The sequence below is a fragment of the Chinchilla lanigera genome, unplaced genomic scaffold, assembly GCF_000276665.1.
Source record: "Chinchilla lanigera isolate Chin_1 unplaced genomic scaffold, ChiLan1.0 scaffold00014, whole genome shotgun sequence".
Lineage (NCBI taxonomy): Eukaryota > Metazoa > Chordata > Mammalia > Rodentia > Chinchillidae > Chinchilla > Chinchilla lanigera.
Genome location: NW_004955415.1, coordinates 10,776,455 through 10,801,423, shown reverse-complemented (window position 1 = coordinate 10,801,423; position 24,969 = coordinate 10,776,455). Strand labels below are relative to the sequence as shown.

The 24,969-nt window shown below is 40.5% G+C and overlaps 1 protein-coding gene across 1 annotated transcript in view; it reads left to right on the top strand.

Annotated features, from left to right (window-relative positions):
• Positions 1-24,969, top strand: part of Arhgap26 (Rho GTPase activating protein 26) — a gene marked incomplete in the record, with an annotated part of 431,142 nt that overhangs the window by 265,128 nt on the left and 141,045 nt on the right. The window contains 3 exon segments of the mRNA XM_013512302.1: positions 7,016-7,103; positions 8,420-8,478; positions 9,988-10,093. Of these exon segments, the coding sequence (XP_013367756.1) occupies positions 7,016-7,103; positions 8,420-8,478; positions 9,988-10,093 (253 nt within the window).

The window sequence follows — 24,969 nt, the reverse complement described above, 5'->3', positions numbered from 1 at the left end:
TTTCTTTACTTCCATTGCAGTCATTTCAGCAATTTCAGGTGTGTATTTACCAAGTTCTCCTATGTCAATGTCTCATGGACTTGTTCTAAGTGTGGTGGAGTTCTGAGATGGTGTTTTAGTCCTTCATCTTGTCATGTTTAATACCAAATGCAGAAAGCTCAGTCTCTCTCTTTCCTGGCGGCTCAGCAAAGGCTGCTAGTGTCCCTAGTTTTCCTGGTGGTCAGGCTTGCCGCTCAGTGTCTGCTGAGATGGACTGCTTAGTCTGAGGTTTCCTGGCAGGTGGTGAAGTGTATGTAGTTCTTCCAGGTCTCATACATGGACCATGATGTCAGCTGATGTCAGGCCATCTGATCCAGTGTCCCATTGCAGTTCAGGGCATGCGTATGACCCAGAATTGGGTTGCACTTGTGGCGCAAATCCCGGACTAGTGGACCTGTGTCCCTAGGCAGTTCAGGGTACTGGCAAACTCAGACACAAACTGCAGGGTCAACAGTTTGTGGACCATCTGATTCTGTGTCTCCAGGCAGTTCAGGACGCACACAGGAGCTAGACGTGGGCTGTACCGACAGAGATCACAGACTGCCTTTGTCTGTGACTGCCAGGAGGTTGGGGCACAAGCAAAGTCCAAACCCAAACCGCAGTGTCAGCAGCTCATGGAGCACCAGCTCCAATATCTCACTGGGCTCTGGGCACGCGCAGAGAGGGCCCACACACGAACCCTGGTGAGAGCAGTTTGTGGGCCTTCTGAGTGAGGATCTCCTGTCTGCACTGGGTGCATGGAGGGTGGAGACTCAGAACAGCTGATTTTTAAAGCACTTGTCCTGAAGCGTCTGTCCTGAGGCATAGGATGTGGGGGGTAGGTGCAGCATGACCTGCTTCCCCAGGGTGGCCTGGGCTACACGTGAGGGTAGACAAAGGGTTTTCACCTATCATGTTGCTCCCCTAAGTTTCCTCAGGCCTTCATCTGAGCTTTGCCTGGTGGGCCTTTTTCTGGTGATATGAGAATGTTGATTAAAGTGTTTAATTTTCTGTGCTGTTGAAACTGTATGTCTTTATTTCACTGTGGTGAAGAAATCCAAATTCAGTATTGCTGTTTTTCTCATGCTGGTAACTTTTCCCTTTTTATAATATTTAAAGCCAAGTTAGTTCTATAGAGGACACAAGCAAGGTATTAAATAGCAGTGCTTGAAATCTCCAAATTATAGCAGTGTACCTCACCCCTTCTCCACAGCCATGTACTGTCCCTCCTTACCCCTTGAACCTGGACTGTCTGCATTCCTTTTTTTTTCCTGTGCCCTTCATTTCCCATATCTTTTCACAGAGTACCATAAATAAAAGCAATCAAGGACTTCTTTCACTGAGATCCAAAGATAATAGACATTCTTTATGATGACTTCTGAGATGTAACATTATGCATAGTAAGGAGTGGAAATAGTCCCAGATCTTGAAGTCTGTAGCCAAATAGAACAGACAAGCCAGCAGTAACTTTCAGTTTTACCCATCAGTAAAAGGAGCAGACATACAGTGACAGAACCAAGAGATAAGAGACTATTTAGATGAAAGATTGGTCATTCTGAGAGCCTGGGAGGTGGCTGCGCATCACAGTCCTAAATTCCAGAGAAGAGAAAACTACACCTTCTTTGTGCTCCTGCCATGTCACCAACTCTGCTCATCAGAATGCTGCAAGCAAGGTCTTAAGGAGCCTCCAGACAATGAGAGTTTTGAGTATCAACACAGAAGTGACTGTGGGAACCTAGGGCTCTTAGCACTAGACAGGAAGAATGACTAGGGTTTTTAAGATGTATGACTGTAGGAGTCAGAAAATAATACTAGTAAACAAATTTGCTTCTCATCTTGCAAAATATTAAGTCTGGTTGTAAAAGGATTACATATGGTATAAATGAAGCCTCATCTACACAAAGAATAGTAGACTTGATAGAAGATGTGATGGAGATGGAAAATACAAATAGCTTGTGAAAATTTTTAGCAAAAGACAGTTTACAGAAAACAAAAACATTTAGATGCAGGAAAGTAAGATGATGTGGTATTTCCTAAAGATAAACATAGGTTAATGGAACAAATACAAGGGCTAGAGATAGGACCCACATACATATGTGGTCACTTAATCTTTGATAAAAGTGTCAGGGTAATTCACTGGGGGAAAGACAGTCTTTTAAACAAATGGTATTGATATAATTGGGTATCATATGGGGAAAAAGTAAAATTTATTACCTAACATTACACAAAAATTAACTTGAAATGGATTTCATTTCTAAGCGTAAAAAGCAACAGTATAAAATTTCTGTTTTATAGAAGAAAACAAGAGAAAACTTTAGTGACCTTGGTATAGAAAAGATTTTTTAGAATACAAAAGCAGAAACAATGAACTAAAATATTAACTTCATTCAAATTAAAAACTTTTGTTCTTAAGAGGTATTAGAAAAGATAAGCTACAGATCAAAATGAAATACTGTATTTATAAACAGATATATAATAAATGATTTGTATCCAGAACAGATTTTAAAGACCCCTACAATTCAGTAATACAGCCAACCCAATTTTTAAAATAGGCTAAAGATTTGATGAAACAGTTCACTAAAGGAAATATAGAACTGGCCAAAAAGTACATGAAAAGATGACCAACACCATTAGACATTAAGGAGATGTGATACAAGTTTGAAAAAATAAATATATCACTACACACCTACTGGAGTAGCTAAACTTAAAAAGGCTGACTATATTATGTGTTTGAGACAATGTAAAACAGTGAGAGCTCTAGCATGTGGTAGTAGAAAAACAAAATGGCCCAAACCTTTTAGAAGACAATTTGGAAGTTTCCTCTAATGTTAAATATACTTGCCATATGACCTGCTCCTAAGTATTTTTACTTAGTCCCATTCATAGCTACGGTATTTACCCAAGAGATGAAAATGTAGTCCATGCAAAGCCCTATGTTCAAATATTTACAATAGCTTTATAAGAGCCACAATTGGAAACAACCCAGATGTCCATCAACTACTGAATGGATAAACAAATTATGGCATATCCATAACATTGACTACTACTCAGTAATGAAAGGATTACACTGCTGCTACATGTAACAACATGGGTAGATTTCAAAAGCATTGTGTTATGTAAAAATGGTTGCCAGGGGTAGAGGTGGAAGGAGACAGTCCAGTAAAATGTAGCACAGGGGATTTTGGGGGGTGATGAAATATCCTGATACTAGTCATAGTTACTTGAATATACAGATTTGTCAAAAATCGTAGAACTATGCACTCCTAAAAGTGTAACTATAACTTAATAACTTTCACTTTAAAAACACATCCACATACAGGAGAGGATTTTGAACTTCCTTCCTCATTGAAAATGCAAATTATAACGATGAGAAAACTTTCTGAAACCCCTTAAATTTGGTTATATCTGCACATTGCTAACAAGGACATAGGAAGGAATCATTTAAACTTAAGCATCAGAGCAGTACTTGAACAAAATCTTTCAAAATTTAAAATGCACAAATGTTTAATTCGGAAATTTCACTTTCTGGGACTTTTTCTATAGGTAAGACATATATAAGTAAATAGTAATTTATATCATAGCAAAATCTGAGTAACAACCTTAATTTCCATGGAAAGGAGGTTTCACATTAACTATGGTACAGCTATACAGTAAAGTACTGTGAAGTGGATATATTTATGTGCCAGTATGTAAGTGTTTCAAAAGAGATTGTTAAATGAAGATAACAGTGCTCAGAATGACATGTAGTATGCTCTCACTTGTAGATTTATTTGGCTTCAGTCCTGGAGATTGAATGCGGAGCCTTGCACATGCTAGGATATTTGTATTTTTTTAAAAGTATATGTATTCATTTATATGCATATATGTGCATAGACTGTTAGAGACTGGCTGTGTGCATGCGCACACACACACACAGACTGATACTAGTAGTTCCCTGTACCATAGAAAAGACTTATCCTTTTTATGTATTTAGTTTTGACTGAACTTTTTTACTAAGGGTGTATATTAATCTTCTCAGTTAAAGAGAAAAATATCTCATTTGCATACTTTGTAATAGATTGCTAGGAAATTTAGGAGTACATAGAGCTCTGCATGACCTCCATTGTCTATCAGTGATGCAACAGTGGACCACATTGTTCTTGGCTCTGGTCTGGTGCGATCTCCCTGAGATGACCTCCCTTGTAAGCACTGCTTCCAGCCTTTTAGTTTTCTTAGTGTCTCTTAGTTTTCTGAATTCATGTAAATGGTGGGAGAGGAGATAAACTCAGTCTACTTCACCTACTTGGTGGGTTTTTGTACACTGGACTGCTCCTCTAAATTTTCTTTTTTTTAAACTAAGATCTAGAAGGTCAAGGGAGAAAGTGGGGAGAAATGTGCTGAGTTCTGCAGAACACTGTAACTGACATCTCACTGCACACTGAGATGCCACCAGGCAGCTTCTGTAAGTGAAGGGAGCATCGGGAGGGCAGTACAGGCCTTGGCAGCACCCTGTGTCAGTGGGGTAGCTTGGGAGGCTGTGTTCAATTTAGTTTAGATATTAAATGAAGTAAAACAAACGTGTTCAAGTTATGAGCCTTGCCTCATCAGAGCTATAAAAAGCCCTTTAGCCGAACTGTAATTTGACTCTCCTCCCTGAAATGTTATGCAATATTCCTATGGTTACAGAGTAATAGGTAGAAGCTAATCATTAGTTTGCTAAATGTGGTTCATGGAATAGTTCACAACTCCCAGACCTGCCAACTGCTGCTGGTTTAGTTTCATGTTCACTCTTTTTGGTTAGAAATTGGATTGTTCCTTAGAAAAATGTACAGTAACATTTGTCTCGGGTCCAGAAACCTTGCAGGGTGGCAGCTCTCCATGTGTCTTGGGGACGGGAAAGGAAAAGGGTCATACTAAACAAAAATTTTTGGATACATATGTGTCTGCTGGAAGAAGTTATTCAGGGAGTGTAAGGTGACAAAGAAATTAAAGCTGTAGTCGTATTTTTGGGTTTTTCTAGAAACTTGCTATGATAGAAATCTGTAGAATGTGGTTCCAGAAATAAAATCATACTCTTAAAGGTTCTCCCTTGTTTGTTTCATGGACAAGAAAGATTTTGTTATTGCCCCCAGGTCACCTGCAAACATCACACAGGTCCTCTGGCTGTTTAAGCCACACATACTATGGACTGAGGCCCTTTTCTGCCTCCTGCACATGGAAATGTCAAGGGAAACTGCTGAGAGCAGTAGGTGCTGAGAGCAGTAGGGACATGCTGGATTTACGCCCTTACCTGGGAATTAAAGGTTAAGTCTTTAAGCCATTCTTGAGTATTTGGCCTCTTCCTGTTAGGATAAAAGTGAGTTTGTCCCCCAGGAAATAGAAACTATGCTGTGGCCACCTGTGACTCATTCATCTTTCTCCATTGAAAGGCAGTTGGGCTGAAGGAAGAACCTCTTTTCTCGGTTGATGTCAGTTCTTGGGGACCATCCAGAAAGAGATATTCCAATGGCTCTGTCTCTTTATTTGGTGTATCATTTAGATATCTTCAGATTATTAAAAACAGAAAAACTGACCAAAGCTAGCTAATAGACGAAAAGAGGGACTTCTTGGCTCTCATGATTTAAAAGGTATAGCTAGATATAAGGGCTGAAGCCATCCCCTCAGCACACACTCTCTCAGTTTCCCTGTCTCTGGCCTTGTTATTTGGACTTACTCTCAGGCTCTGCGGTTACATAATCTGCCACGTTCAAGCCCAGCAAACAACCACCCGCCTCCTGGAAAAGTCCTGATGTTCCCTATGGCTGACTGGCTTAGATTTGAGGCCATCCCTCAACCAGCACACGAGAAAGTGGTATGCTGCTGTCCTGAATATCAGTCCCTACCCCTGGAAGGAATAAGAAAAGGAGTGCTCCCCAACTGGAAGTGAGGCGCTGCTCAGAAAGAACAGGAGATGAGGAGCAACTCTTGGTCCTTAGCCAGTGTGAGGAAGCTGTATTCTCGCCTCAACGTACTGAGACTCCCTTGCCCTCCCACCAGTTTGCGTGTGACCTGAGCCGCCAACGCAGTTGACAGCATGCTGTGGGGTTCTGCTCATGGGAAGCCATTCATACTCCCAAGCCACCGACTCTTACTCTCCTCTTCCTGTGTGCTAGGCAGGAATACTACAGGAAGCGCTCTCCTTTTACAGCACCTGTACTTGAAATACACACGTTCGTTTAAAACTCCGCACAGGAGGAGACTAAAGCGGAAATTATCACGAGCCAGTGTAACTGGGGTCGTGCTCACTGCACATCTGATCTTAATGTAATTTTTAAAACATATGAAAGCAGTGGAATCAAGTCATGTAGTTTAGAAAATACAAAAACCACAATTTCACCACTTTAACCCAACCGCTATTTTAATTTTAGAGTATTTCCTTTCAACCCTCGTTCATATGAGTTTCTCACAAAGTTTTATATCTTGGTTTGTTTTTCATTTGACATTACATAATACATTTTCCATATTGCTGTACAGTCATCAGTATCATGTAAATGGCAACATAATATTCTTTTAGGAAGACATACTGTAAGTCATTTAACCATTCTTTTATGAGTCGGCATTTTAGGTTGTCTAACTTTGTGCTTTTTCCACTGTTATAAAGAGTCTGTAGAACATTTCTAGGATTAGTATCTTTCTCATGCCTTATCTTATTTCCTGGGGAGAGATTGTGAGAAATGGGATTACCGGTTCAGAGGATATAAACATTTTTAAGACTCTAGATGATACATATTGCCAGATTGCTTTTCAAAACTGTTGGATTTATCTCTCCTGCCTCCAGCAATTTATGAGAGAATCACTTTCACTGCATTCTTCCAGCACTAGACATTTGGGCTTTTAAGTATTTCCTTGATATATTAAGCAAAAAGCATGTGTCATTTTTGTTTTAATTTTCATTTCTGCATTACTAACGAGGTTGAATGCACTTGTTTATTAGCTGTATTTATGTTCTGCTTTATGCACTGTTTTTTCTTTATTTTAGATCCCAAAATGGCTTCAGAGACGGAAACAGATATCTGTGCTGAATGGGAGATAAAGACCATCACGAGTGCGCTGAAGACCTACCTAAGGTAGGGACTTTCCATGTGCAGGGCAGGGTGCCAGCTACTTCTCATGCAGTCAGGAAGGCAGCAGTTTTATTTTCAACCTCCAGAGAGCTGCTGGGTGGGTGTTTGAAAAGTGGAAACAGCTTCTGTGTAGGTGCATTTATTTTGGATGGTCAAACTGATTGTAAATCATCCATAGTTGAGGGCTGCCATTTTGGGATGGTTCCAAGAGTGCTTTAGGAAGCTTTGCTCTTAATGAGAAGCACTGAGGTAAATAGCCTGGAACGAAACCTAAAATATGGTCTTCCCTGAATAATCTGTTAATAAAAGAAATCATGTATCACATTCTGCTGAGAATACATGGTTCCATATCATCTATATTTTGATAGTTTTGTGCTCTGCCCAGAGTATATTGCTTACATTGGTCCTTAAAAGTGAGAACTTAGTAGAACTCCATTTGACTCCTTCCACTTATGTTAGGAAGTACTGTACAGTTCATAGTACGACCTTACTGAAGAGACTGTTTTCCTTATATTCCTATAAATGGTGTTACTGCTGCCTCTTTCTCTGTCCCTCGGGTTACTGACTACTTTTTGTATCTCTGTTTCATGAATAGACAGAAGGATGGACTAGAAAGATGAGTATTGTAGTTCACATTGAAGTCAGAAGTAAGATGAAATGTAAGGGGTGACTAAGAGATAAATTAGGGTATCCAATAAGAATAAAATCTAAGCCATGAATGATGCATAGTTTGTTGAGTTTATTATGTGGATTATCAGAAAAGAACTCAAGTTTTTATTTAAATATATTCATACTTAGCAGGTGAAATCTGCTTGTATTATGCCAGTGTTAGGGGTTCTAGCCTGGTGGCACCCTGGAGCAAAACTCCACTCTGGAATAAAATACCTCCAAAGTTTTTTCATAGTGTTTCCAACTGAACTGATACCAACAACAAGCTGCTGCAAAGATGTTTAAGCACAAGTAATTGTAAATGTGCAATTAGTTGCTTGTTTCTCAGACACATCCCAAAATGCTCTTGTTGATAGGTGAGTCACTGACTGAAAAGGAAATCTCCTGGTTTGTGTTAGACTTTTGCATTAGCACCTTTCTAGCTGTGCCTATGAAGTATAGCTGTAGCGATTCCTTCCAAAAAGATGGTGAAGATTTCAGGTGAAATCCCAGGTCCTTTTCAATCAGGATACCAAACTGAGTTGCTTTTGTTTTCCTGTGATTTTGTCTTTGGGAAATGTAATACCCTTTTTGCAGTCTTTAGGCTGCTGTTTAGAGAAAATGTGATTATTTTATTATTGAGCTGACTAGTCTGTGTCTTTATATTCCAGAATGCTTCCAGGACCACTCATGATGTACCAGTTTCAAAGAAGTTTCATCAAGGCAGCAAGTAAGTCATCTTTTCTTTCAGTTTTAAGAGGAAGAAAATAGATTTTTCTTTTTCAACCAATAGCCAATATCTCAAAATAAATACTTTCTAATCTATGTAATCTGCATCTCAGTTCTCACATGCATGCTTAGAAGACATAGAATAGAAATGAAGCCAAATCATAACTGCTAAGGGCCTTGCTATGACAATGAATTTATAGAGGGGGTTAGAAACTTCAGAGGTGTTTTTTTTTGAGTGAGGACAAAGAAGCAAATTTGCCTTTCTAGTTTTGATTATTGGAGTTCCAACTTCTTGGGTTTTTCCCCCTCCTTTTGTGGCATTTTATAGAATGAATCAGACATTGCACATTACCTAAATTGAGCACTGGAAGTGTTTCTCTGAATGCAGTACCATTTATATAACTTCACAGTCCTCTTCCCATCAGCTCTTCTGATCATTCTTAAGTTGTATCACCCAACTCCCCAAAGTTATATTACTGGTATTAAAATACATAGGGAATAGGTACGAGCTAGCCTATGTGTGCTGGAATCTGTCTACGTAGTATAGGCCTGTTGTAAGGGCCATTTTGATTCTCTATCAGGTTTAAACCTGGAGTGAATCCTCACAGTATTATTGTGTCAGTAGCTTGTGCCTCTCTCTTATTGCTTTCAGACTTTAGGGTTTGTTTACCCTTGCAACTACTACTGTCCTAATTTAGTAGTACCTCATGTTCTGGTGACTCATCTACTCATAGCTGTCCCCTTAAAATTGGGAGGAGAAAGACATGGGAGAAAGCTGAGAGTATAGATGGTGTTTATGTGATTTCTTTCTCAGAAAAATTCCAAACCCGTAGCAACCATTCTCTAATTAAAACTCACATCAGCCCTATAAATAGAAGAAATGAATATCAGCAATCTACTTCCCAGAGAAATGAAACCGCTTACCCAAGTTTAACCAAAAGGGTATGACAAGCCATGCTGTAAGTCACAGGGTGGCAGTGAGAGTTAAATACTTTGTCTGCCATTGCTTTCTTTGTACCAGGCTACTGTCATGCATACCTTGAGAATAATGGGGATTCCTTTTGGTTTCTTTGATGTAGTCCTGATATATTATTTTGCAATTTGAGACCTTTGCAGTGTTGTTGATGGAAGATTTGTTTATCACTTTCTGAGTGCATAAAGTTCCTTCCTTCCTTGAAATGAAGTTTGCCCTCTAGGGAGCCAGCTCCTCCTGAGTTTGTTCCTGCTTTGAGTATGCAGTTGAGTAGGTCCCTTTCAACACGTCATCATTTTGGTTTGAATATTTTGACAATCGTTTAGATGAACCCTGTTACAGAAAGCACCATTTAAAAGGACTTAAGAGCTCTAGTTGGTTGTGCTGGTCATGCAGTTCACACACAGGACAGGATCATAAATCTTTAGAGAAGTATTTGGTCCGTTAGTGTCCAAACTTTGGTTCCCCTTGATTTTGTCTTTTAAAGCAAGTTGACTATGAAACTGATAAAATATTACCTCCCTTCTTCCTTCACAGAGCTGGAGAACCAGGAGACTCGGGTCTCTGAAATCCATAGCCTTGTTCACCGACTCCCAGAGAAAAATCGGCAGATGTTACAGCTGCTCATGAACCACTTGGCAAAGTAGGTTTATAACTGATTGCCGGCCCTTGTCTCACCCCAGAAAGTTCTTATCTTAGCAGTAAAGCCGGTTTCAGTTCTGCTTATATTTCCCTCTCCCACTATTGCATCAGGTATACTGGAGGCTTAGGAAAGAAATGTGCGAAATGTTAACTGCAGTGGATAACAGCAGTAAATGCCAGATGGCTTTCACGGAGGAGGCTGGGGAAGTGCCCATGAGACTAGGCTGCCAAACAGCATTTGCAGGGAAATTTTGCTCTTGTCCTGATCAAGGGTAAACCAGAATGGGTCATCCACAATGCCAGGTCGCCACACAGAGTTTTTAAGGCTTATATGTTCTTTTGATGATCCAAGGACATACTTGTATGTTGTGAGTTTATAGAACTTGGATTTGGAGTAAGGAGGCCTGGATTCTAGAACTGATTATCTTCTGAAGAAGACCCTTAACCACTTTGGAACAAACCCCACTGAGCTTTTCATCCCTTAGTTTCTTCATTTGGCAAATGCAGATAACAGAGTCTGACTGTAAGGTCACTGACTTTAAAGCCTTTGAAGAAATATACAGAAAAAAGGAATTATTTTTGGCAAATGCTCACTTGTCCTCTGAAATAATCAAAGCATTTAGTGAGGGCCTGATTTTCCTGTTAGAAGTATTTACATTGTTGGAATGATTTTGAATTTTCTGTGTATTTACTGTGGCTGGACTCTTTTTGGAATGGCCTTCCCTTACTGTGTCAGTCACTTCTGTATGTTATGTTCTAACCCTCCATTAGCTTTGATGGAATGTTCTTGATTGCAGACTGGAGCAAAAGAAAAGAATGAGCATGTAGCACTTAACAAAAACTGTCAAGCACAAAATTCTACTGAACTAATGTTTTAAATCTGGCCCTTACTAGCGCTTGGCTCGTGCTATTAAATCAGTCTTTTGGGATGAGTTGTTATTCATCTGAGGGAGATTATGGTGCTTAGTTTTTATGTATCTGAAAAGCATATTACATTGCCTTTTAGAGAGAAAGCTTGTCGGTACTGTCAGGATTTGTACCTATATGGCTGGGTGTGATAGCGCATGCCTGTAATCCCAGCACTCAGGAGACTGAGGCAGGAGAATCTCCCAGAGTTCCAGGCTAGCATGGATTACATAGTGAGTTCAAGGTTCAAGGCCAGCCTGAACTACATAGTAAAATCCTGTCTCAACACATCCCTCCATCAATAAAATGATTTGCACCAGTATGAAGAGGTGAATGTGATCTTTTGTTTGTTTTTGTCTTTTCCTTTTTATTTCATATGGTACAGACTTGATAAGGCATATGTTTTGTGTGTTAATGAGAAGCAGTGAGGTAGAGTTGCTCGTTATTGGTAGATTTTTTTTTCCTTGCCATGCCATATCAGAACTGCATGTCCAGAAACAAGTACAGCAGAGAACATACGAGTTTTTTGGGAGATTACCCCCAAAATGAATTCTGATAAGATGTGTTTAAAGTAATGGGAACCAGGCTTTAAAATGTAGCTCTACTTGTACTGAGATGACAGTTTAGTACCTGCTCCACAGAACCCAGAGTCAGGCATTTGTTAAACAGTAAAGCTGCTTTTGATCTTAGTTGCAAAACTTTGTGCACTAGAAGAGCATGCGCTAAAACATGAGATTGCAGGTACTTACTTCAGCCAACTATATGTGGGGATGCTGGTGACTGCTGTATGCTCCTGCACCTGAAGGAGGCCTTGAGGACTGTTGGGAGCAGCTGGAGAAGGGTTAGGAACCAGCTGAAGGCAGCAGGTCTTGTCAAACTGCAATGGGAGTGAGTGAAAGCTTCCTTGGACTGAAAGAGACCTAGAGTGAATGGTGATCCAGCAGGGCCAGGATTGATTGCCCTGAGAATTGTTAGGACTCTTTAATGAGGTGAGGAAGCAACCAAACTCTGAAGGTAACTCTTGAACAGTTGAGCCTATTCATCCCCTGATGGATGAATGATGTGTGGTTCATTTCTCCCTTTGTTCCACCCTTTCATTCCCCAATTCCATTAAGTTCACTCTAACCTTGTTCCTAACCTAAGGCGTAATATAACTGGCATATGAGAGTTACAGCTGTGCTCTTGAATTTTTGCCTTTTTGTTGTTGAAGTTATTTATCCCATAGCTTTTCTGGGGCATTGTATCTTAGTTTTGATACTTGAGAATGACTTTCTTTGGTCTTATGGAATTATTTTATTCATTTAATCATTAAGAAATCTACCTAAAGATGAACTCTCAGTGCCTTAGTGTGAGTTGGTCAGAACCAGTAGTAGAAAGCACAGTCTGCACTTCTGAGTGTGCTGTGTGTTTGGTCTACAGAGCTTCCAGATTTAAAATGTTCCTGAGGAGGGAAATGGGTGTAAGTGAGCACTGCTGAATCCAATAAAGAGTATTTATCTAGGTCTCGGAAAAGTCTTTGGCACCCACAGGAGTTCTAAAATTCCACTTAAACTATATTCTCACTTACAGTACTGTCCTTATTTTAAAATGCAGCTGTAAAGGAAAGTTAACTTGGGATAAGAGCTTTGTCTGATTCTAGTTTTCTCAGGTTCGGACTTGCCCTAGGATTTGTCTGAACTATTGTTCTTTTCGGCCACTTGCTTAATGGTCAGCTTCCTTCCTAAGTTTTGGTTTCAGGGCCTATTCTGCTGGAAAATCCAATGTTTACTTCTCTCATTACCCAGTGTTTGCCTCGTGCATCTCAGGCTTCTGGTTCAAAGTCAAGTCATTCTGTATTGTGTATTTTTTTAAAATACTTTTTTGAAAACTTTTCCAAAATTGATTTCCTTTAACTATTGAAGAAGAGTTAAGGCATTTTATATTAATCCTGAAGAAAAATACATTCAGAAAGAAAAAAGCCTTGGAGAGAGAAGATACAAGCTCCAAACCTCTTAAAAAGAATGATTACCAGGGTACATCCAAATCACAGAGATGCTGGGCTTGTTTCAGACCTCAGAGGGAACATAAAAATTATAGACAGCCATGCACATATTTTTGTCATTCCAGCTTCAATCTACTATTATAATTAGATGTTTTCTTTTTGAATCTTGGAATCTGGTATACAGTCTAGAGTCATGTGCCTCAGAGCATGGTTAGAATCACCTGGGGTGCGTGTTTACTTTGGCATTTCTAGGCTGCACTCTGGGTTTACTAAATGAGATCCCTCCTGGGAATCTGCATTTCTGTTTTGTTTCATAGGTAATTATTATATAAACAGTCTTTTGAGACCCGCTGGCCTATTGAATGGGCCATATGTAAAGATTTTCTAAAAGACAGAAATGGTATTAAGAGGAATATGTACTGGGATTTAGAAAGGTGTTAGAGGAAGAAAAAGCTTAAAGCTTCATGTTCACGGCAGCATTATCATCATGATTAAATTAGTAGAAAAAATGCTGTAAGACTTTGCAATTTGACTTTCCATTAAATTGAGCTTTCAACAAATGACTTCAAATCTTGTATAAAATATTTTTAATTATGAAGAAAAGCATTCCCAGGTAGCTTTGGAACTTTGTGCAAATTATTTTACCTCTTTGAGCCTCTGTATTCTGAGTTTCTTAACAATTCTGTGATTTTATGTTTTCATCCATTGGGGAGGGGGTACAGGAACAAGAAAAATATTTTTCTGATCTTATAATTGTAGAAGAAAATAAGAGTAGATGTGTAATAAAGACTAATTTCATGGTAGTTTCCTAATGCTTACATTTTACAATGACTCCAAATATGCTGTATATCCCCACACATACCATTCATAGTGGTCCACCGTAACTTTATTACAGTGTTTACGCAACACAGGAGGGTTTCAAAGAGCTCTCCATACATTCAGAGTGGCTATTAAAAATATCTTTTCACAGCTGGTTTTCCCAAAATACTGACTGGAAAATAAATCTTAGTCTCTTTTCTTTTTGGGGGTGGGCGTAGTTATTCTTTTGTTGCTAGGATGCTGCTAGAGAGGCAGAACCTTGTTTCTCTTCTCTGAGGTGGTGTCATTTAGGGTGCTTTTACCTGTACAAAACAGAAAATTGAATTCTAAATGGCTTAAACAATAAGGGGATCTATTGTGTAATTACACAAAATCAGTTCTGAGAGTTGGTTAATTTCTTAGCTCCTGAAGGACTCCAGTTATGTCTGTGTTCTTGCTGATTGAGCCTCATTGTGTTGTCCAGCTCCTCTCAGGGTCATAAAATGTTACATTGTGTCCCTGCACGTTAGTCCTTGATCAGAGGCAGAAGAGGTGTTGTTTCTACTTTGAGTGTCTTTGAGAACTATGGTGGCAATTTTTTTGTGATGATACTTTTCCCAGATGTTCTCTAGCAGACTTCTCATCACCTCTCCTTGGCCCAAAGCAATCACCAAAAAGGAGACAGGGACCACCATGCTTATTTGCACCATACAAGCTTTAGCTGAGCTACTTGTGGGAGACACAAACAGCAGAATAAAAGCTTAGCTTTGCATAGGCAGCCGACAGTATCTGCAGCAAAAAGTCTTCCTAAAATAGCATTCAACAGAGAGCATTAAATTGATTGAATGACTTTTGCATAGCTACCTACCTCAGTCGAGACATGTGGGACCAAAAGGCCAATTTGGGAGGACAGATGCGTACATGTGCACTAAACTGAGATTTTGTGGGGGGCGGGGTAGGTAAGAGAGAGAATGAAGATGGAAAAACAACTTTCCTCTCATTGCCTTTTTCTTTGTCCTGGTTGTTCTTTTCATTACCCATTTGTCTAATGTTTGCTTTGATCATCTGTTACATGTTGTAAATTTCCAGAAGGATAAAATTCTATCAGTTGCAGGGATCATGAAAAAAATTGTGGGACCAGCAGTTGGGATCCAAATGAAACCTTACCAAAATGTATAGACTGTATTGGCAGAAGTTACCAGGATTGAGTATCTGGTAGTATGGCTTTTTTCTCATTCTTGTGACTGGAGTTTGAGTACTTACAGGCTTCCCTATGAATCAGAGGATGTATTCATATTTTATTAGTGATCTAGAAAGAGTAATTGAGTTCATGTTCAGATGCCTGTGGTTATAAAGAAAGTCATTGACAGGCCTTGGCACCAAGGAGGATAGGCGCTGGTGGGTGAGTAGCATTCTTTGAAGTTCTTAAGAAGGGGTCAAAATAAAAAGAGATGGGTGTTGATCCCTGGCATTAACACATGTCTTACAGCTACTGTAATATTCCTTCTTCCTGCATCCCGTAAGAGTTAGCTTGGTGTTGAGCTGTTAAACACACAAAAAGAGCTAGTCATCTCTTTGCCATCAACACTTGTCCACACAAGTGGAACTTTACAAAGTACATTGAAGGCAAACAGTATTTTTGAGGTGATGGCTTTCTAAGATGGGAGGCTCCTGTGAGCTTCTCTGGCTCCTGCCCTTCAGCCACATACGCTGGCTTCCAAACCTTTGTTCTGTAATAGCCACTGGACACCCTTTGCTGCCAGTGCTGAATTGTGTGGCTGCTGGCCCATGGCTGTGTGGCGTGGATCTCCAATGAACACATTCTTCAGGCTCCTTAGGCGGCTCCCATAGCAGCTCCCACCCTGACCCCATGGTTCTAGTGATTTTAACCCCTGTCTCTTGAACTCGTCTCTGTCTCTATCACTGATTCCCTAGTCCAAGATGCCATGTCTGTCCCAGACTGCTTGAAGGGTCCTCCTCTGTGGTTGGCCCTCACTGTTGGCACTCTGGCTCCCCTCTAGTGAGTAAAGGCCCTGCAGCTGGGGGAACTTGGCAAATGGCAGAACTCAACATTTGATTCCCATGTTTTAAAGAAACTTCAGAGGCAGCTTCCCTGCTGCCGTTAGGATAAAGCCCTCTTAAGGTACAGCCTCCAAGGCCTTGTCTGAACCAGGCTTTCTTGGAATTTGCAGCTTGGTTCTGTCTTTCATGATTACCATTGTATTGCTACCATAGGGCACAGAGTAGACACTGAAATATTTATCGAGCTGAAGCATAGTCTCTTCACAATTTCTCAAACATCATCTTTCCTGCTCCATCTTCTTACGTTTTGTAATTCATTTTCTTTCTGAAACGGCCCCTCCCCTCCCTGTGCCTGCCAAAGGCTACCTCATTCTAGCCTCAGCTCACATGCCTCAGCTTACAAGATTCCTTCCTGCTCTGAATACCCTCTCACCTTCCTAAGCTCCTCCATCGTTTGTTGCTCCTCTCCCTTTTCATGTATCACTTTCCACCAGTGGGACAGTTTGCCAGGTAAGTCTCTCATTCCTTCTAGATCAGAAGCCCGCAGGGGATGGAAGGCCAGTCTGTCCCCATTCAGCTTTGTTTTTTACCTAAAAGTTGTAAACAAGGCCTCTAGCTGAATAACCCATATGTGTTCTGTTTGGCAGCGTTATTCCACACATTGCTGTTCTAAAAATTTGAACAGGTTTCAGACATTTTTAAAGAGGGTGACTTTACTTGAAAAATTCAATCTCTGTGCTGACAATTGGCCGGAGCCAGGAGAAGCCACACCCTATCCTCCAGGGTGTGCCTGCTCCAGTTTGCCACAGTTCCTCACAGCCTCTGTTGTTGCTTGTGCCTGGCCTCCTACTTGGCCACTTTGAAGGCATTTAAAGGATTTTCAATCCGTAACCTACCTGTCTGCTTATCCCAAAGGAACTCAGTATTTATTGCTCACAGAAATGGACTGGGTTAATTATTCCCTGATTGGCTCTTTTATTCTCCTGAAAGATTAATTATTTTTGATAGACTAGCAGTCCCTTGGAAGAAGTGGGTGATGCTGTTTTTCCAGGCCTATGTGTGTGTATGGGGAAGGGAAAAGTGTGTATTTTTTGTGTGTGTAAGACCAAGAATGGGATTCTCAGAGGACCTTCTCCAACTATTTTTGGCAGAGCCAAAGGAAAATCTATTTAAAGGGACACTGCGAAGAGGACAACCACATAGTTTAAAGCAAACAGGCAACTTAGCACTTTAAATTAATGGAAATGCAGAAGAAATCAGAGCTCAACCCTTATTTAGCCTCCTTGCCAGATCTTCTCTTTCAGCACAAGAATTTCGCTGGTCTGTGGCTTCCCAGCTGCCTGGGTTAGGAGAAGGAAAGATACAAGTTCAATTTAAATTTTTCACTTTAAAAAAAATCAGCAGAATTGCTGAATTCAAGGAATAACATCTCATGGAACACCCATTTTCAAGGGGAAATGCCTGACTTCAAGCTGTTAGTCTCCACAGCCTTAGGCTCCTTTGATTTGGGCCTCTTATTTGTTTTGAGTTGTTCCACTTCTGTTAGGATTTATTTTTTCAACGACTTTCCTGTTTTCTGATTCGCCTCTTCCTCTTTGGAACTCGGGGGAGTCACCCATGGAGTTCTCTCTCAAATTCAAGGAGGAGGACACTATCTTTTCCCTTCTTAGTTGCTGGCCCTGTTTGTTTTAGGGCTATTATAAAAGCAAAGTAAGAGCATCAACAAAGTGAATATCCCTAGTGTCCTCTTTGCCAGCCCTTGCAGAGCCTAGATTCCTTAGGCAGTAGCCCTCAGGGAAAGGTTGCTCGATGTCTCTTTTTTTTGAGCTCTGGAGGCCTCTCTTGATGCACCCTCTTTGTGATGTGTGGTGATCATTATTTGTGATACTTTCTTACTCTAACTGGTTTCTCACCAGCTGTGTCTAAGTGTGGAAGGTAGACTTCCAGGTATTTGAAGTTTATCTGTTGGGGCTGAGAGCACAGTGGTTCACAGAAAACATTCTGAAGCCAGACTGCCTGATTTTAATCTTGGGTCTTCTCTAACCTTGCAAGAGTGACTTTTTTTCTCTATGCCAAAATTTACATACCTGAAAAAAAAGTGACAATAATTGTATCAAAATCTTCTGAATTAATGCATCAGCTTCTCTTACTTGTCCTGTTTTTTTTTTTTTTTTAAAGACAGAGTCTTGCTGTGTAGTTCAGACTGACCTTGAACTCTGTGTAACCCAGGCTGGCCTCGAATTTGTGGCAGTCCGCCTGCCGCAGCCTTCTCCTGTCTTACAGCCACCATTCCACTGATAGTCCTGTATGGCTTCTAACTCACTCCTTGAAAATGTAGTCTGATAGCTTATAGCCTCCTGCACTTACATGTTTTCTGTGCCTGTGAACTCCTACCTGCCTCCACCCCAAGCCCCTGCTCCAGGGAGGCATGACACAAAACGGCATTGCCACACCTGTATTCTGAAGTTAGGGGAAGTAGCTGCTCTGAGGAGAAAGCCTTTGGCCTGAGGGAGATGAAGCCGGAGGTCCTAAAAAGAAGTTGTCCTACAGCCTCTTTGAAGATGGGCCTGAGATGGAGCAAGTGTTAGTCCTTGAAGCAGGCGGTGGTGAGCTTCTCCGTGTCATTGCTTCTGAGAGCCCTCTAGTAAAATAGTGTCATGTCAGCCTTTATTTACTTCAGTCTCTTCTTTATGGAAAACCTAAAGTAAGGCAGTAATAGTACCTACCCTCTTAGAGTTGTGAGAATTAAATTAAATCCACATAAAGCTCTTAGAAATGTGTCGAACATTTCTTCACAGTCTGTAAATGTTAGCTTTTGCAATCTGAGGAATCAGGACATGGAAGAAGAAGATCATGGAGCTGTGCCTTAAGGTAAGGGGAAATGGAGCAATTAGTAAAGCAGTTAAACCAAAATAAGGCATTCTCACAGACCTGACAGGGCTTTTGTCACAGTTATGTTATTGGTAAGCAACACTTTTAGGGCTGGGTGTCAAACACATAGTCCACTTAGGAGATTTCTGCTGTTCATGTGTTTGTTTTTGGATTTTTATTTTGGCAGTTTATGTACATTTAGCCCAAAGGGCTGAGTATCTCACTCTTCCTAGCAGAAAATGAGCCAGCTAGAGCCAGCTGGTAGAAAGAGCTGCTCATATCGGGTTTCACATCCCACCTTACACCAAGCCTCTCATGTCCCTGTGAGAATTCAGGGCTGTCCATGATTGAGTGCCCCATGGAGAATGCAGCTGCTCGAAAGTGCAAGCTGAGAGGGGCTCAGTTCCATTGGAAGTAGCTCTCCCTCCTCCTCCTCCTCCTCCTCCTCCTGCTCTCTCCCCCACCCGCCCTGTCCTTCTCCTTGGTGTTGCAAGGCTGATTTCATCTCAGAAGCAGCTGTCTTTGCTGCAGCTTAATAACTCTTAATTTCCTGGAGAGAGATGACACGTTATATCATGAAGACTCATCTTAGTCCGTATGGTCTGGAAATTTCCACTTATCTCTGTAATCTTTGAAATGTTTCTCTTTGTGGGAGACTGACTTTCCTTCTGTCTGACTCAGTTTTACTGCTCTCAGATGCATTCCTGGACCAAACATTACCATCCTCTGTGAAAAACTGTTCTCTCTGTTGCTTAGCTTATCCCTAAGTACACTGTTCTCATAGATCTCCTTCCCAAATTACTGGAAGTGGTTTTAAAGCAGTATTCTACACTGAAGTAAGAAAGGTTGTATATATATTTGACTCCATTCTGTCGTGATACTTTTTATTATTGCAGTTTAACTCATGAAGGTTTTCCAGAAATGTTCAGATGTTTTCATTGTGGTATCATTTTTTTCTTTCTCACATCTACGGGAATGTTTTTCTTCAGGCAGTTCAGTGTCCTGATTTAGTGTCTCCAATTTGGTATTCTAAGTGTAAATCATTTTTCTTGATTCTATTTAGTAGGTGATAAAGCAAAATGTGTGGTCTTGTTTGTCTATTGTAAAGTCTTCCTCTGCACTTAAAGTGCACAGGATTGTGTAGAGTAAAATCACTATTTCATTAAAGTCAGACTTTCAGTGAGAAAATGGGGTAGCATAGGTCTTAAAAGAAGAGTTGTGTTAATTTTTTATTGTAAGCAACAACTCTTCACTGGCTGATTTTTAAAAAATGGAAGAAGGAATGTATTTTAAGACTTCTAAATTAATCACATAATTGAAAGTAGAATCAGTGCATCCAATTTTGCAAAGCAGACACAGGGGCCTGGCATCCTACTGCACTTTCCCAGGCCATTGACTTTTCTCATCTAGAAGACTGTCTCAGATCTTGCTTCCTGTTTCAGTGAGAAAATAGATGCAGTTGGAAGAGAACTTCCACAGGCTACCACCACCAAAATCACCCTGTGCCTGTACTTCCGCCATCCCTCCTGTGTGGCAGGGAGCTGTCAGTGCTTCTATATAAACATAGTCCCTTCCCTACTGACTCCCTACTGTACCTGTGAGGACTTGCCTCCAACGGATTTCCTGTCTTCCTTCTCTATCATTAACTTTTCTTTCTCTGCTAAATCTTTCCCCTCCATACATAAGCATGCTATTGTTTCCAGTCCTTTAAAAGAGGAAAACCACTGCAAAGAAACTTTCATAATCCTACCTCTTCTCCTGGATAGCATTTCATTTCTCTGTGTTCTTCTCCTTTTAACTTCTCAGATAGTTGTCGGTGCTTGCTATTCCCAAAGCATTTCTTCCCGGACATTCCTTCTTTCTTGAAGCTACCCAGACTTTTCCACCTAGTATCCCACTAAACAGCTCATGTTGGTGTTGCCCATGACTTTGCGTCACGAAATCAGTTTTAGTCTTCTCCTTTGGTAATTATGAAGCATTTAACACAAATTTTCCCTGTTTTCATTTTGAAATGTTTTCCTTGTTTGATTTCCAGAGATTGCATTCTCCTGACTTTTTCCTGCCTCTCTCTCTCTGCTCCTTCTCAGCCTTGTTTGCTGTGCCCTAGGACCTAGCCCTTTAACTCCGTAAACTTGACATCTCTTCCTTCCATTCTTTCCATCCCCAGTGAAATCTTCCTCAGTTGCTCTTAAGATTGAAGCTCTAGCCTCCACTCCCTAGATCACTTAATTGTTTCCAGAGTAACGTCACCATCAGATGCACTATATATATGACTTTTTTTCATTACTTATTGTTGTCTTCTCCCTGAACTGTAGGCTCTGTGAAACTGATGATTTCTCTCCATTCTGCCCTGCTTTATCTTTTTCACCTAAATAGTGATTTACATGTAGTAGGAGGCACTCAGGAATTTTTAAAGAAATAAATGGATGAAAGAAAGACTGGAAAGAACCCAAGGAACACATGGGTGGCTCCTTTGGAGCACTGTGCCTGCAGTACCTTAGCTTCAGCCACTTTTGTCCCTTTGTGACTCCACTACACGTTAACATTCCTAGTACAGAGCTTTGTAATGGCTTTCTTGTGTAACCACCCACTTGTGTGGCAAGGCGGTAGTAGGGTACTCCCCAGCCATTCCTTGTAGGACCACATGTCATGGGAGAGAAGCATCCAACTGGAAATTTTCTGATGAAAAATTGGATGCTCTTTCTCGAGGGATGCTGGGCAGGTAAAAATGATAGGTATTAACGAGCTCTGTGTTTACTGAGATGCAGTTCTTTGCCATAGAGAATCCGTTTCGTGTTAGGATCAGACCACAGCACAAATATTAACGCTGTAAGAAACCTTGTAAGTGCCTGATAATACTAGTATGCATCATTATTTGAAAACTAAGACCATCATAATTAATACAATACAGCAAACATAGCATTCAGATACTTAATACCTGGTTATACAGCCTGGTTCCCCAGAATGCCTGACTGTTTTCACAGGTGCTAGCTCTTTACAGGGGCCTAGCTTTGTTTCATCGAGGGTCTTTGGATGGGCCCCGGGCCTGTCATCTTCCGTGATCTTCCCTGTGCCCTCTGGGGTTTGACAGTCTATTGCAGACTGCTCTCCAGTGTTGTTGATAATCACAAGCATCTTCCTGATAGAGTGAAGGTGCTAGATTGACTTAGCAAACTCTCCAAATGGGGTTCATTCAAATATGCTTTCTTAAGTCCTGGGGAAATGGGAAGGTTCTGTGTCTGTCTATCTGACTAGTCACTCTCATCCTGTGTATTGCCGTTTTCCTTCTTTAACAACTGTACTTCCCTTTTCATTTAGACCTGTTACGTTAACTGTTTGCATGCCACTTAGCGATGAGCTTCGCTTCCTAGATTGTTACCTGTCCACAGTTCCCTGGCCCAAACCAGACGATTAATGAAGGGAAGCACACTGGCAAAAGTGGCGATTCTCCCCTCCCTGCCGTGAAGTTAGAGTGCCGTGGTTCTTGACCTGAATAGGCACCTAAGAAAGTATTTTAGTCATGCTTAAGTCTGCTATTACTCAACCAAAGCTTAAAGCAAATTTAATGCAGATGTCTTGATGGTTTCTGCCCCTTTAGACACTCCCTCCAGCAGAGGAACCCCAAACTGGATTCCTAATAAAGTGGTCCATAAAGAATTCAGAATAATGCCTTACTCTAAAGGAAAGACAAAAGGAAAGTGCCAGCTACAGCACTCAGGGTAGCAAAAAGTCTGTTACATATCAGATCCTGTTAAAGGGGCTCCCTCACATCCCTGTGCTCTCTGGGCTTTGACAGTCTTGAAAACTGTATTTTCCAGTGTTACTGATAATCACAAGCATCTGTAATAAAACTGGGTTGGGCAGAGCTGAACTGAGATAAAGACATGGTACCACCCAGATGGCATCATCATTTGTTTCAACATGTGTTAATTTATTGAGCACCAGGTATGGATAAGGCATTGACTTAGGTTGCTCATCATTTATCTGTATTGCTGATGGTAGTGGATAGTATTGGCCTAATAGGCAGGGGTTCTCATCCTATGCTTTTACAAACTCATTTTATGTACAGCCTTGAGCTAGTTTACCAAACCCTTAGTTTTTTCATAAAGTGAGAGGGTTTCTTTTTTTTTTTTAAGTATGTACACACACACACACACACACACAATATGTAGTCAAAGAAAACAATCTACAAAGTAGCCACTGATATCCTAACTTGGGTTTTTGTCTCTTGACTTCATTTTTGAATTTTTGTATAATAACCAGGTGTGCTATCTAAAAAGTTACCATATAATTATTTATAATGAGAGAAGCAGTCTCAGACTCTGAACCTCTCTTCACTCTGGAGACTTCTATGACTTTGTGCGGCAGGCTGGGGTGAGCCTGGACCAGACAGTCTGGTTACTCTGAGACAGAATCCCTTTTGTCTGCTCTTCCCTTGTCTTTTGTCTGCCTCCCTGTATATTTGCCTTTCTGCTGGAGAGAGAGCAGCAGAGCCAGCAGCGGAGACAAGGGATATATTGCAGCATTGCTGGAAATGGCAAAACTTCATAACTTGAAAAGGTTTTTGCATTTGGTGTCTTTGTTTTTCATTATAACTGATACTACTAATGACTTTTAACGATACCGGTTTATTTTTCTGACTTCTTTAGCCATTAGTTAATTATATGTAGGCAACATCATGACTTAGAACTGGTTTAAAATAAAAGAAAAACAGTAACAGTGAAACTGTATTGCTTCCTGTATTGCTTCCTGATTCTGCATTCTTGCCATTTGTCCTGTTCCTAGGTATGGTGCAGGGCCAGTGACTTCCTCCTGCTAGACCCCTGGCTTCTCTTTCCCCCTACTCAGTCTGTGCTAGCTTGTCTGGTGTCTCATGCTTTTCCCACCTATCTCTTTGCCCAGGTCTGCTAGAGCAGAGGCTGGAACACCCTGGTGCTGGTTTTTGTATGACCCACAAGTTAAGAATAGTTTTTGTATTTTCAAACAATTGAAAAAAATCAAAAGAACAGTAATATTTCAGGACACATGAAAATTACATGAAATTAAAATTTCAGTGTTCAAAAAGTCTTATTTGAACAGAACCACACTTGTTTACGTAATTATCTATGACAGTGTTTGAGCTACAATGGCAAGTTGAAAAGTTGCAAGAGAAACTATTAGGGCTTCAAAGACTAATTATTTACTGTCTAGCCCCTTGAAGAGAAATCATCTCCCAAAACTCCAATGCTAGAGACTCCTTTCTCCTTGGATGCCTTCGAGCTAAAACCTTGTTCAGCTATGCAAAGTCACAACTACTTGCTCACATGCCACATACACTGTCTGGACACAGATACCCAGAGAGGAGTACAGACCTTCCTTGTTAGGAGGCAGGAGCTCGCAGCCCAAGGAGTGCATGGGTAGTGCACAGGTAAACAGCAGTGCAGTGCTGAGGACCAGTGCTTAGCTGTGAGTCAGGGCTTGTAGAAACTCAGAGGAGGACCCCGACTCTTCTTGGGAAGGCAGGAGGAGAAGGAGTTGTCTTTAGATGACGGGCAGCAAAACCTGGACAGCCAGATGCCACATTTTTTTCTATGTTGATGACTTTTAATCATAATACTAGAATTATTTCTTACCTAGTCAAGAGTTACTGTTTAAACAACTGTGCCCCTAACATTTCCATTGTCCATTAAAATTATCACTCTACTATAATAAGATCAACATTTTGCAGAGCTTATGTAAATTAACATATACCATGATTTTAATTGATCATCAAAATACAAATTTTTCTTTGAAGACTCACAGTTGGCTGTGTATTTATGAGCAAGAGAGAATAGAATTTTAGGTCAAAATTGCAATTTTCATTTGTTTTGAGTTCTTTCTTAAAACTATTTTTCAGTGCATTTAATGAAGGCTAAACTACTGTCCTAGGGATGTCTGGCTTTTGAAAAGAGATATAGGAACTTCTGAAATATAGAAAAGAGATCATAGGCACTCCTGAACCACAGTGGGGATGGGAGGGCCAGTAGAAATTTGGGATTTTATAAACTGCCAAGTGATTTCTATTTACATTAAAGCCTTGGCATAACTGAGGGTTCTATTGACCAAAATGCATTTTAAAAGTTAGTTTTGGCTTTACTTTTTAAATTGTTTTCTCTTTAGTATCACATTCTATCTGTCCCTGAAATCAGAACGTTTTGAAAATTCCTCAACACAATTTGAAGAGATACTTTGGATTGCCTAAAACTTGTTCTTTCTCTTTGGTTCCTTTCTTTTGAAAAAAGAAAACTGGAGCAAAATACACAAAAACATAGGATATATAT